The sequence below is a fragment of the Cheilinus undulatus genome, linkage group 24 (assembly GCF_018320785.1).
Source record: "Cheilinus undulatus linkage group 24, ASM1832078v1, whole genome shotgun sequence".
Classification (NCBI taxonomy): domain Eukaryota; kingdom Metazoa; phylum Chordata; class Actinopteri; order Labriformes; family Labridae; genus Cheilinus; species Cheilinus undulatus.
In genome coordinates, this window is record NC_054888.1 from 27234459 (window position 1) to 27246937 (window position 12479).

General features: G+C 49.4%; 1 protein-coding gene across 1 annotated transcript in view; it reads left to right on the forward strand.

Moving 5' to 3' along the window:
* LOC121506337 (protein FAM184A-like) overlaps positions 1-9749 on the forward strand; it is a 70025-nt gene extending 60276 nt beyond the window's left edge. The window contains exons 20-23 of the mRNA XM_041782105.1: positions 398-544; positions 655-772; positions 1327-1431; positions 9319-9749. Of these exons, the coding sequence (XP_041638039.1) occupies positions 398-544; positions 655-772; positions 1327-1431; positions 9319-9327 (379 nt within the window). The 3' untranslated portion in view covers positions 9328-9749. The remainder of the gene's footprint in view (positions 1-397; positions 545-654; positions 773-1326; positions 1432-9318) is intronic.
* The last annotated feature ends 2730 nt before the right edge of the window (positions 9750-12479 follow it).

A 12479-nucleotide genomic window follows, 5' to 3' on the forward strand; every position in this document is an offset into this window, starting at 1 on the left:
TGTAGGGGGCAGCATGTAGGAGGTCACATGTGCCTCTTACTGATTTCCATACATTTCAGCATGTTAAAGAATTCAGAAAATGTGAGGAGGGCAATGAGATCAAACACAAGCCCCCTTGTGGCTGTCTCCAGCATAGCTGCTCAGGACTGATCTGACTGTTGAAGGCTAACAAGAATATTATTTTGTAGGAGAAAAAAGAAATTTAATAGTTAAATGTTTATTACAACAAAATAATTCAAAAGCCCTCCTCTAAAGCATCTGTGAAGGAAACGACGGGATCATTAGGATGTTTTTCTGCAGAACTTTAACCATGCATCCATCACCTGTGTGCATTATTTCTGGGTATGGGATCTGTCGGGTTATGTTTGACCTTTAACCTGTTACCTTTGTGCCGTAGGGCCCATGAGCAGGACCTGACTAAGCGACATGAGAGAGACATCGGCGAGCTGAGCATCGTTCACCACAGAGAGACTCAGATCATGTTAGCAGACTTTAACAAAGCTCAGGAGGTTCTGAAGGACAAGATCTCTGCTCTGCAGATCATGTAAGGAACACACATACACGAGGGGGAGGGGATAATCTGAAAAATGTATATGAAGGAACTCTGTGAGGTTAAATATATAAATGCTTATTTAACGTCCCTTTGTGCTTCAGTCTGGAGGGTACCGAGGAGAAGCTGAGGAACAGAGAGAGCCGCCCTGAAGATCTCCATCTGATCGCTGAGCTCAGAGAGATGGTGACGGAGAGAGAGGCTCTGGTTAAAAAACTGGTGGTGAGACTTTTTCATTTCTAATATCTACAATCTCTATTATTACTTCCCGTCTTCAGATGGAAAATCTGATATTTTTCTGCTCTCCAACACGCCCTTTAGAAAAGCCTCATCAGCGCCCTCTAACAGTTTTCAAACTTAAAGCGCCCTCCTGTGACTGTCGTAGATTTATGAACTTTGGGGCTGATGCAGCTTTGGGAGATCTACAAAAAGCCTCTTGGGCTGACGGTTTTGGTTTTGGTTTTGGTTTGGTTTGGTTGGTTTTTCATTAGTTAAAAGGCGGGGCTATGGTAAGCCCTTAAATTTTCATATTGTATCACAAACAGGAAGTTGTTTATAACTCAGCTGTGCATCCTCCAATCAGACTCAAACTCCCGATGTTTATAAAGGGTCCATGCCAGCACTCATTCATGTGGTTATGTTTTAATAGAACGCCTCCTAGTGGTGGCAGGAAATGTGAAGGTTTATTTAAATGTTTCTCTCCTAACCAGAGGTCCAGTCCTCTAACGTGATTAACATAACGGCCTGTAGATGAAGGTTCTCTCTCCTGTCTTCAGGACGATAAGAAGTTCTACCAGCTGGAGCTGGTCAACAGAGAAACCGGCTTCAACAAGGTGTTCAACTCCAGCGCCAACGTGGGCGTCATCAACCCTCTGATCAAGGTGAGTCTCTGAGAGGAGGCGGAGCTTCAGGTGAGTGTTTGTGACATCATCAGTAGAGCCTGTGTGCACAGAGAGAAGAAGACTTTGCCACAGCTCTAGTCTCTGTGTGGTCGTCTGATCTCACCTTCTTCACTGCTGCTGGCCTCACCTGCATGGAGCTCACCTTCATGGAGCTCACCTGCATGGAGCTCACCTTCATGGAGCTCACCTGCATGGAGCTCACCTTCATGGAGCTCACCTTCATGGAGCTCACCTGCATGGAGCTCACCTGCTGGAGCTCACCTGCATGGAGCTCACCTGCTGGAGCTCACCTGCTGGAGCTCACCTTCATGGAGCTCACCTGCATGGAGCTCACCTGCTGGAGCTCACCTGCATGGAGCTCACCTTCATGGAGCTCACCTGCTGGAGCTCACCTGCTGGAGCTCACCTTCATGGAGCTCACCTGCATGGAGCTCACCTGCTGGAGCTCACCTGCTGGAGCTCACCTTCATGGAGCTCACCTGCATGGAGCTCACCTGCTGGAGCTCACCTGCTGGAGCTCACCTTCATGGAGCTCACCTGCATGGAGCTCACCTGCTGGAGCTCACCTGCTGGAGCTCACCTTCATGGAGCTCACCTGCTGGAGCTCACCTGCATGGAGCTCACCTGCATGGAGCTCACCTGCATGGAGCTCACCTGCTGGAGCTCACCTGCATGGAGCTCACCTGCATGGAGCTCACCTGCATGGAGCTCACCTGCATGGAGCTCACCTTCATGGAGCTCACCTGCTGGAGCTCACCTGCATGGAGCTCACCTGCTGGAGCTCACCTGCTGGAGCTCACCTTCATGGAGCTCACCTGCATGGAGCTCACCTGCTGGAGCTCACCTGCATGGAGCTCACCTTCATGGAGCTCACCTGCTGGAGCTCACCTGCTGGAGCTCACCTTCATGGAGCTCACCTGCATGGAGCTCACCTGCTGGAGCTCACCTGCTGGAGCTCACCTTCATGGAGCTCACCTGCATGGAGCTCACCTGCTGGAGCTCACCTGCTGGAGCTCACCTTCATGGAGCTCACCTGCTGGAGCTCACCTGCATGGAGCTCACCTGCATGGAGCTCACCTGCATGGAGCTCACCTTCATGGAGCTCACCTGCTGGAGCTCACCTGCATGGAGCTCACCTGCTGGAGCTCACCTGCTGGAGCTCACCTTCATGGAGCTCACCTGCATGGAGCTCACCTGCTGGAGCTCACCTGCATGGAGCTCACCTTCATGGAGCTCACCTGCTGGAGCTCACCTGCTGGAGCTCACCTTCATGGAGCTCACCTGCATGGAGCTCACCTGCTGGAGCTCACCTGCTGGAGCTCACCTTCATGGAGCTCACCTGCATGGAGCTCACCTGCTGGAGCTCACCTGCTGGAGCTCACCTTCATGGAGCTCACCTGCTGGAGCTCACCTGCATGGAGCTCACCTGCATGGAGCTCACCTGCATGGAGCTCACCTGCTGGAGCTCACCTGCTGGAGCTCACCTGCTGGAGCTCACCTTCATGGAGCTCACCTGCTGGAGCTCACCTGCATGGAGCTCACCTGCATGGAGCTCACCTGCATGGAGCTCACCTGCTGGAGCTCACCTGCAGCTCATTCGTTCCTCTACAGTGATTGGTCTTTAGAGAGTTTGGGTTGCTAATGATGATTCCTAACCAACACTGTATAAACATCCATCTAGTTTTAATTATGGCATTTATTTTTTGTTTTTATTTTCTGACTTGTGTTTTCGATTTAAAAAGACTTTTAAAAAGTTTTATTTGTAATTCTTTTCCAATATTCAGACCTCTGATTGTCATTTGGTCATTTCTACCTGCACAGGTGAACCCTGATCATTGATTGGTCTTTATTCACTCAGCTCAGATCAATGGTTCCTCTGTTCAGTGAAGGATTTAGATGATTAGAGAGTCTCATCATGATCTGTCCTCTCAGTTCCTATTTTATTAACATTGATCTGCACTCTCTTTATATTCAGCTCACACTGACAACACTGTAAAAAATGATCCTGATTTTACTCTGACTTTAGCATGAGTCGCCTTTTTTTAAACTCAGCTGCAGTGATCTTTATTTTTCACACAGTCTCTCCTCCTCCTTATTTATCATCAGCATCCTCATGTCCTCACCTTCACGTGCTCCATCTCCACATTTTAATCTTCCAGTCTGCAGAAATGTTTGATTTATTGATGCTTTGGCTCCGTCTACTGCAGAATGGCCACTAACCCCTGTGTTATTTTCTTTTTATTTGATTTCCTCTGTTTTGTCCTGATTTAGAGTCTCAGAGTTCCAGATCGATCACATTCTCATCACCACCACACTCCTGTTTACATGCATGTTTCAGACATGTGCTGATAGATGTAGAGGATGATATAAAGAGCAGGATGGTGGATAATCACCACATGAAATACCCTCTCTGTAATGGATCCTGACATGCTAATTATGTGGTAAATAAATAAATCCTAGTTCTTCTGTTAAATAAATACAGCTTTAATAGCTCTCGTCTTTAGTCAGAATCTATTCTTCATTCATAAACATGAACAAAAACCCTGTCAGAGTTTGTTCTGTCGTGTACATCCTCCCTCCGTCTCCTCAGAGAGCTCTACCTTTGTTTCCCTCTCTCTCCTCTTCATCATCATCCCATGCAGAGCCCCGCTCCTCCTTATGCTCCTCATGCTCCTCCTCCTCATCCTGCTCCTCCTCATAACGCTCCTCCTCAGGGAGTCCCGGTGCACGGCTGCAGGAGGTGAGACTCTCAGACCCTGATCTCCAGGTCTCACCAGTCCTCACCCAGGTTCTTAACATGCCTGCATTCTTACTCATCTGCATCCTAAACTGAACCCCAACACACCAGACCCTCAGGGAGTCATGGCCTGCATCCTCACCTGTCTGCATCCTCACCTGTCTACATCCTCACCTGTCTGCATCCTCACCTGTCTACACCCTCACCTGTCTGCACCCTCACCTGTCTACACCCCCACCTGTCTACATCCTCACCTGTCTACATTCTCACCTGTCTACATTCTCACCTGTCTACACCCTCACCAGTCTACATTCTCACCTGTCTACATCCTCACCTGTCTACACCCTCACCTGTCTACATTCTCACCTGTCTACACCCTCACCTGTCTACATTCTCACCTGTCTACATCCTCACCTGTCTACACCCTCACCTGTCTGCTCCCTGACCTGTCTACATTCTCACCTGTCTGCACCCTCACCTGTCTGCATCCTCACCTGTCTGCATCCTCACCTGTCTGCATCCTCACCTGTCTACACCCTCACCTGTCTGCACCCTCACCTGTCTACACCCTCACCTGTCTACACCCTCACCTGTCTACATTCTCACCTGTCTACATTCTCACCTGTCTACACCCTCACCAGTCTACATTCTCACCTGTCTACATCCTCACCTGTCTACACCCTCACCTGTCTACATTCTCACCTGTCTACACCCTCACCTGTCTACATTCTCACCTGTCTACATCCTCACCTGTCTACACCCTCACCTGTCTGCTCCCTGACCTGTCTACATTCTCACCTGTCTGCACCCTCACCTGTCTGCATCCTCACCTGTCTGCATCCTCACCTGTCTGCACCCTCACCTGTCTACATCCTCACCTGTCTACACCCTCACCTGTCTGCTCCCTGACCTGTCTACATTCTCACCTGTCTGCACCCTCACCTGTCTGCATCCTCACCTGTCTGCATCCTCACCTGTCTGCACCCTCACCTGTCTACATCCTCACCTGTCTACATCCTCACCTGTCTGCATCCTCACCTGTCTGCACCCTCACCTGTCTACACCCTCACCTGTCTACATCCTCACCTGTCTACACCCTCACCTGTCTGCTCCCTGACCTGTCTACATTCTCACCTGTCTACATCCTCACCTGTCTGCATCCTCACCTGTCTGCACCCTCACCTGTCTACACCCCCACCTGTCTACATCCTCACCTGTCTACATTCTCACCTGTCTACATTCTCACCTGTCTACACCCTCACCAGTCTACATTCTCACCTGTCTACATCCTCACCTGTCTACACCCTCACCTGTCTACATTCTCACCTGTCTACACCCTCACCTGTCTACATTCTCACCTGTCTACATCCTCACCTGTCTACACCCTCACCTGTCTGCTCCCTGACCTGTCTACATTCTCACCTGTCTGCACCCTCACCTGTCTGCATCCTCACCTGTCTGCATCCTCACCTGTCTGCATCCTCACCTGTCTACACCCTCACCTGTCTGCACCCTCACCTGTCTACACCCTCACCTGTCTACACCCTCACCTGTCTACATTCTCACCTGTCTACATTCTCACCTGTCTACACCCTCACCAGTCTACATTCTCACCTGTCTACATCCTCACCTGTCTACACCCTCACCTGTCTACATTCTCACCTGTCTACACCCTCACCTGTCTACATTCTCACCTGTCTACATCCTCACCTGTCTACACCCTCACCTGTCTGCTCCCTGACCTGTCTACATTCTCACCTGTCTGCACCCTCACCTGTCTGCATCCTCACCTGTCTGCATCCTCACCTGTCTGCACCCTCACCTGTCTACATCCTCACCTGTCTACACCCTCACCTGTCTGCTCCCTGACCTGTCTACATTCTCACCTGTCTGCACCCTCACCTGTCTGCATCCTCACCTGTCTGCATCCTCACCTGTCTGCACCCTCACCTGTCTACATCCTCACCTGTCTACATCCTCACCTGTCTGCATCCTCACCTGTCTGCACCCTCACCTGTCTACACCCTCACCTGTCTACATCCTCACCTGTCTACACCCTCACCTGTCTGCTCCCTGACCTGTCTACATTCTCACCTGTCTACATCCTCACCTGTCTGCATCCTCACCTGTCTGCACCCTCACCTGTCTGCACCCTCACCTGTCTGCTCCCTGACCTGTCTACATTCTCACCTGTCTACATCCTCACCTGTCTACATCCTCACCTGTCTGCACCCTCACCAGTCTACATCCTCACCTGTCTACACCCTCACCTGTCTACATTCTCACCTGTCTACATCCTCACCAGTCTACATCCTCACCTGTCTGCACCCTCACCAGTCTACATCCTCACCTGTCTACACCCTCACCTGTCTGCTCCCTGACCTGTCTACATTCTCACCTGTCTACATCCTCACCTGTCTGCATCCTCACCTGTCTGCACCCTCACCTGTCTACATCCTCACCTGTCTACACCCTCACCTGTCTGCTCCCTGACCTGTCTACATTCTCACCTGTCTGCACCCTCACCTGTCTGCATCCTCACCTGTCTGCATCCTCACCTGTCTGCACCCTCACCTGTCTACATCCTCACCTGTCTACATCCTCACCTGTCTGCATCCTCACCTGTCTGCACCCTCACCTGTCTACACCCTCACCTGTCTACATCCTCACCTGTCTACACCCTCACCTGTCTGCTCCCTGACCTGTCTACATTCTCACCTGTCTACATCCTCACCTGTCTGCATCCTCACCTGTCTGCACCCTCACCTGTCTGCACCCTCACCTGTCTGCTCCCTGACCTGTCTACATTCTCACCTGTCTACATCCTCACCTGTCTACATCCTCACCTGTCTGCACCCTCACCAGTCTACATCCTCACCTGTCTACACCCTCACCTGTCTACATTCTCACCTGTCTACATCCTCACCAGTCTACATCCTCACCTGTCTGCACCCTCACCAGTCTACATCCTCACCTGTCTACACCCTCACCTGTCTGCTCCCTGACCTGTCTACATCCTCACCTGTCTACATCCTCACCTGTCTACATTCCCACCTGTCTACACCCTCACCTGTCTACACCCTCACCTGTCTACACCCTCACCAGTCTACATCCTCACCTGTCTACACCCTCACCTGTCTACACCCTCACCAGTCTACATTCTCACCTGTCTACATCCTCACCTGTCTACATCCTCACCTGTCTGCACCCTCACCAGTCTACATCCTCACCTGTCTACACCCTCACCTGTCTGCTCCCTGACCTGTCTACATTCTCACCTGTCTACATCCTCACCTGTCTACATCCTCACCTGTCTACATTCCCACCTGTCTACACCCTCACCTGTCTACACCCTCACCTGTCTACACCCTCACCAGTCTACATCCTCACCTGTCTACACCCTCACCTGTCTACATTCTCACCTGTCTACACCCTCACCTGTCTACATTCTCACCTGTCTACACCCTCACCTGTCTACATTCTCACCTGTCTACACCCTCACCTGTCTACACCCTCACCCGTCTACACCCCCACCTGTCTACACCCTCACCTGTCTACATCCTCACCTTTCTACACCCTCACCTGTCTACACCCTCACCTGTCTACACCCTCACCTGTCTACATTCTCACCTGTCTACACCCTCACCTGTCTACACCCTCACCTGTCTACATTCTCACCTGTCTACACCCTCACCTGTCTACACCCTCACCCGTCTACACCCCCACCTGTCTACACCCTCACCTGTCTACATCCTCACCTGTCTACACCCTCACCTGTCTACACCCTCACCTGTCTACACCCTCACCTGTCTACATTCTCACCTGTCTACACCCTCACCTGTCTACACCCTCACCTGTCTACACCCTCACCTGTCTACATCCTCACCTGTCTACACCCTCACCTGTCTACATCCTCACCTGTCTACACCCTCACCTGTCTACACCCTCACCAGTCTACATTCTCACCTGTCTACACCCTCACCTGTCTACATTCTCAACTGTCTACACCCTCACCTGTCTACACCCTCACCTGTCTGCACCCTCACCTGTCTACACCCTCACCTGTCTACACCCTCACCTGTCTACACCCTCACCTGTCTACACCCTCACCTGTCTACATTCTCACCTGTCTACATTCTCACCTGTCTACATCCTCACCTGTCTACATCCTCACCTGTCTACACCCTCACCTGTCTACATTCTCACCTGTCTACACCCTCACCTGTCTACATTCTCACCTGTCTACATTCTCACCTGTCTACATCCTCACCTGTCTACATCCTCACCTGTCTACATCCTCACCTGTCTGCTTCTTGCTTCACCACCAAACCCCAACCAAATCCTTGTCCCTTCAGAGCTGGACCCCCTGCTGTGCCACCCCTCTGACCCTCCTGACTCCACTGATAAATTCTTGTCAACCTGTTGAGTTCCGGTGTCATCACCAGGGCGACCTCAGTGATGTCAGAGTCAGCTGATCGTATGTCTGCCATTGATGAATGAAAAAAGTTTGACTTGAGACAGAATAAAATAAACGGGCTGTTTCTCATCCAGAGGAGAATTGAAGGAGATAAAAGCGTTATTTTCCCATCATGCCTGAGGTCTCTAACTCTCTGAGGGACTCAGAGTGATGCAAAGACCGTGTCAGATCAGAGCTCTGAGCTGACTGAAGCCAAACATCACATGTTAGAGATTTCTTTATTCTCATCTTTGAAGCTCAGAGATGCTGCATGATTAAACTAAAGGAACAGTCCGTGGTTTAATGTTATTAACCTTTTCTCCCAGGATGAAACATCTCATCACAGACCCTCATAATCCTGAACTAGCTGTTACACTGAGAATAAAGGACTTATTTTATTTAGCTGTACGGTGTTCAGGAGCTTCCTCGGATAAAACACAGACAGGACAGCAGCTCTGGGACTTTATACGCTTTTATCTGTTTGTTTTCTTCAGGTTTGGGTTAGTTTGTTTATTTTCTTCTTCTGCTTTTGAATCAACCTGTTTATGTGGATGACTCCACCTGTGCAGGTGTTCCCTGCTCTCCACAGTCACCTGTCTGAGTCTCCGTTTCTCTGAGATAACCTCTGTACTTCTGTGGATTTCTCTGATTCCTCTCTCCGTCTCACCCTCAGCCTTCCTGAGGTCAGCACCACGTCTTCCCCCACTCAGAGGGGGGAGGGAGGGGGAGTCAAACAACTCGCTCTACGTGGAGAGGAGGAGGAGGAGGAGGAGGAGGAGGAGCTGTACTCCCAGTATTTCTCCTTCTGACGTCTGCAAAAAAACATAAAACTCAACATTTCTGTAGAATATGGAGGAAGGAGGAGCGGGACAGAGAGCTGAGGTCGGACACAACACACCGACATGCAGAACCACACAGAACCAACTAGAACCAACCAGAACCATGTAGAACCAACCAGAACCACGTAGAACCAACTAGAATCACGTAGAACCAACTAGAACCAACCAGAACCACCTTGAACCGACTAGAACAAACCAGAACCATGTAGAACCAACCAGAACCACGTAGAACCAACTAGAACCAACCAGAATCACGTAGAACCAACTAGAACCAACCAGAACCACGTAGAACCAACTAGAACCAACCAGAACCACCTTGAACCGACTAGAACAAACCAGAACCATGTAGAACCAACCAGAACCACGTAGAACCAACTAGAACCAACCAGAATCACGTAGAACCAACTAGAACCAACCAGAACCATGTAGAACCAACCAGAACCACACAGAACCAACTAGAACAAACCAGAATCACGTAGAACCAATTAGAACCAACCAGAACCACCTTAAACCAACTAGAACAAACCAGAATCACGTAGAACCAACTAGAACCAACCAGAACCACCTCGAACCAATTAGAACAAACCAGAACCATGTAGAACCAACCAGAGCCACATAGAACCAACTAGAACCAACCAGAACCACGTAGAACTGACTAGAACCAACCAGAACCATGTAGAACCAACCAGAGCCACATAGAACCAACTAGAACCAACCAGAACCACACAGAACCAACTAGAGCCAACCAGAACCACGTAGAACCGACTAGAACAAACCAGAATCACGTAGAACCGACTAGAACCAACCAGAACCATGTAGAACCACACAGAAAGACACATAGACATATTCACATAGACGCTGTATCAGCTGTGATCTACTTCGATTTTCAGACTTTCTCTCAGTGTTAACGATTTTGATCTCTGAATTTAAATTCAGTGCAGCATCTATGTAAACATGTCTATGTTCACTCACACTTGGACTGACTCCTCTGGGCTTCCGTACAGGTCACGGTCATCATTATATGAAACACGACTCTTTATTTATTCAGCACAGTGAGGTTATAAGAGGAGTGAATAAGCACAGAGAGAAAGAGGGGCTCATTTTAAAGAGAAATTAACCAGATTAAGAGATTTATTCAGGCGAAAATAGAAATATAAAAAAATATGAAACTATAATTCTGATTTATTTCAACCCTCAAAGCCAGAGGCTGAGTGAAGGGCTTTGTGATAACAGGAAGCAGCGTTTTGATTTTAACACCTAGAAACACACTCAAACACAAACACAAGTTTTTACCGTCTCAACACCAGCATAGAGCGACCTCAGCTGGCGTCCCGCTCACCATGTACATACAGGAAGTGTTCCTGACTGAGGGGGCGTTTGATTTACTCACCTGGACTGACTCCTGATGTTTTAATCTACTGTATTTATAAAATCAGCTGTTTTTTTTCTACCAAACACACACCCACACACCTCCGGCTTGTCTTAATGCCACGGAGAGTCACGGCCCCAAGCCGGCGGGCATCTGAGGGGCCACAGGGCACCTGAGGGGCCACAGAGCATCTGAGGGGCCACAGGGCACCTGAGGGGCCACAGAGCACCTGAGGGGCCACAGAGCATCTGAGGGGCCACAGAGCATCTGAGGGGCCACAGGGCACCTGAGGGGCCACAGAGCATGTAAACACCCACAGTCATGATGCTGACTACGATCTCCATCCTCGGTGTTTTCTATGATCTTGAAGTTTACATTGTCCTCGTGCTAACTGCTGACCCTGTTTACTCTCTCAGGAACATCTGGCCTGGCCAATCAGATACCAAGGTCACAAGGGTTTGATAAGTTTGACTAACTTGCAATAAAAAACCTCCCACTTCTAATTCCCTTCACATTTACAGTCCAACCTGTATTTCCTGTGTTTTCACAACAAGTCTAGTCCACAAAAAGATCCCCTAAGCCTAACCTCTGTGTGGATCCAGCCTAAGCCTAACCTCTGTGTGGATCCAGCCTAATCCTAACCTCTGTGTGGATCCAGCCTAAGCCTAACCTCTGTGTGGATCCAGCCTAATCCTAACCTCTGTGTGGATCCAGCCTAAGCCTAACCTCTGTGTGGATCCAGCCTAAGCCTAACCTCTGTGTGGATCCAGCCTAATCCTAACCTCTGTGTGGATCCAGCCTAATCCTAACCTCTGTGTGGATCCAGCCTAATCCTAACCTCTGTGTGGATCCAGCCTAATCCTAACCTCTGTGTGGATCCAGCCTAAGCCTAACCTCTGTGTGGATCCAGCCTAACCCTAACCTCTGTGTGGATCCAGCCTAAGCCTAACCTCTGTGTGGATCCAGCCTAAGCCTAACCTCTGTGTGGATCCAGCCTAATCCTGACCCACCTTGGTATCTGAATGAGCTGATCAGGCGTTAATGTGAGGTTTAAACGGGGTCCCTCTCTCATATCTGTACAGTTTACAGACTGCATGGTCATTTTCAGCCTGAGGGGGCGCTCTGTCCCGCAGAGACACCTCACTGCAGTCGAGTTTCCTCCAGCTGACAGGAAAATGTCTTAAAACAATTTTTTAAGGCGGTATTTTAAGATGTTGATCAGTCAAACTTAAGGAACCTCGACTCTACAAACACTACGATGCTCGTCTTCCAGAAGTGAACCAGCTGAGGTGTGTGAACGCACCGTGATGCATTCAGGGCCCATACTGCACAGTTGTAAATAATCTACCAGTGATTAAAAAACGACACCTTCAAAATAAAAGCTCATCACTCACACAGCTGGTTCACCATCACACTGTGAACATTGAAATATTGAAGCTTGATGAAACAGACTTTCTGTTGGAGTTTAGTTTTTAGATCAAAATGTTCACTTTGATTGTGTTCATTTAACTTGATTTAATGTATTTGATTTTGTTTAATATTGTTTTATCTTATATTATTATTCTGCTGATAAAAACTTGATTGTGTGAGGAGAACCTGAAGCCCATCCTGCAGGAGTCTGTCGGC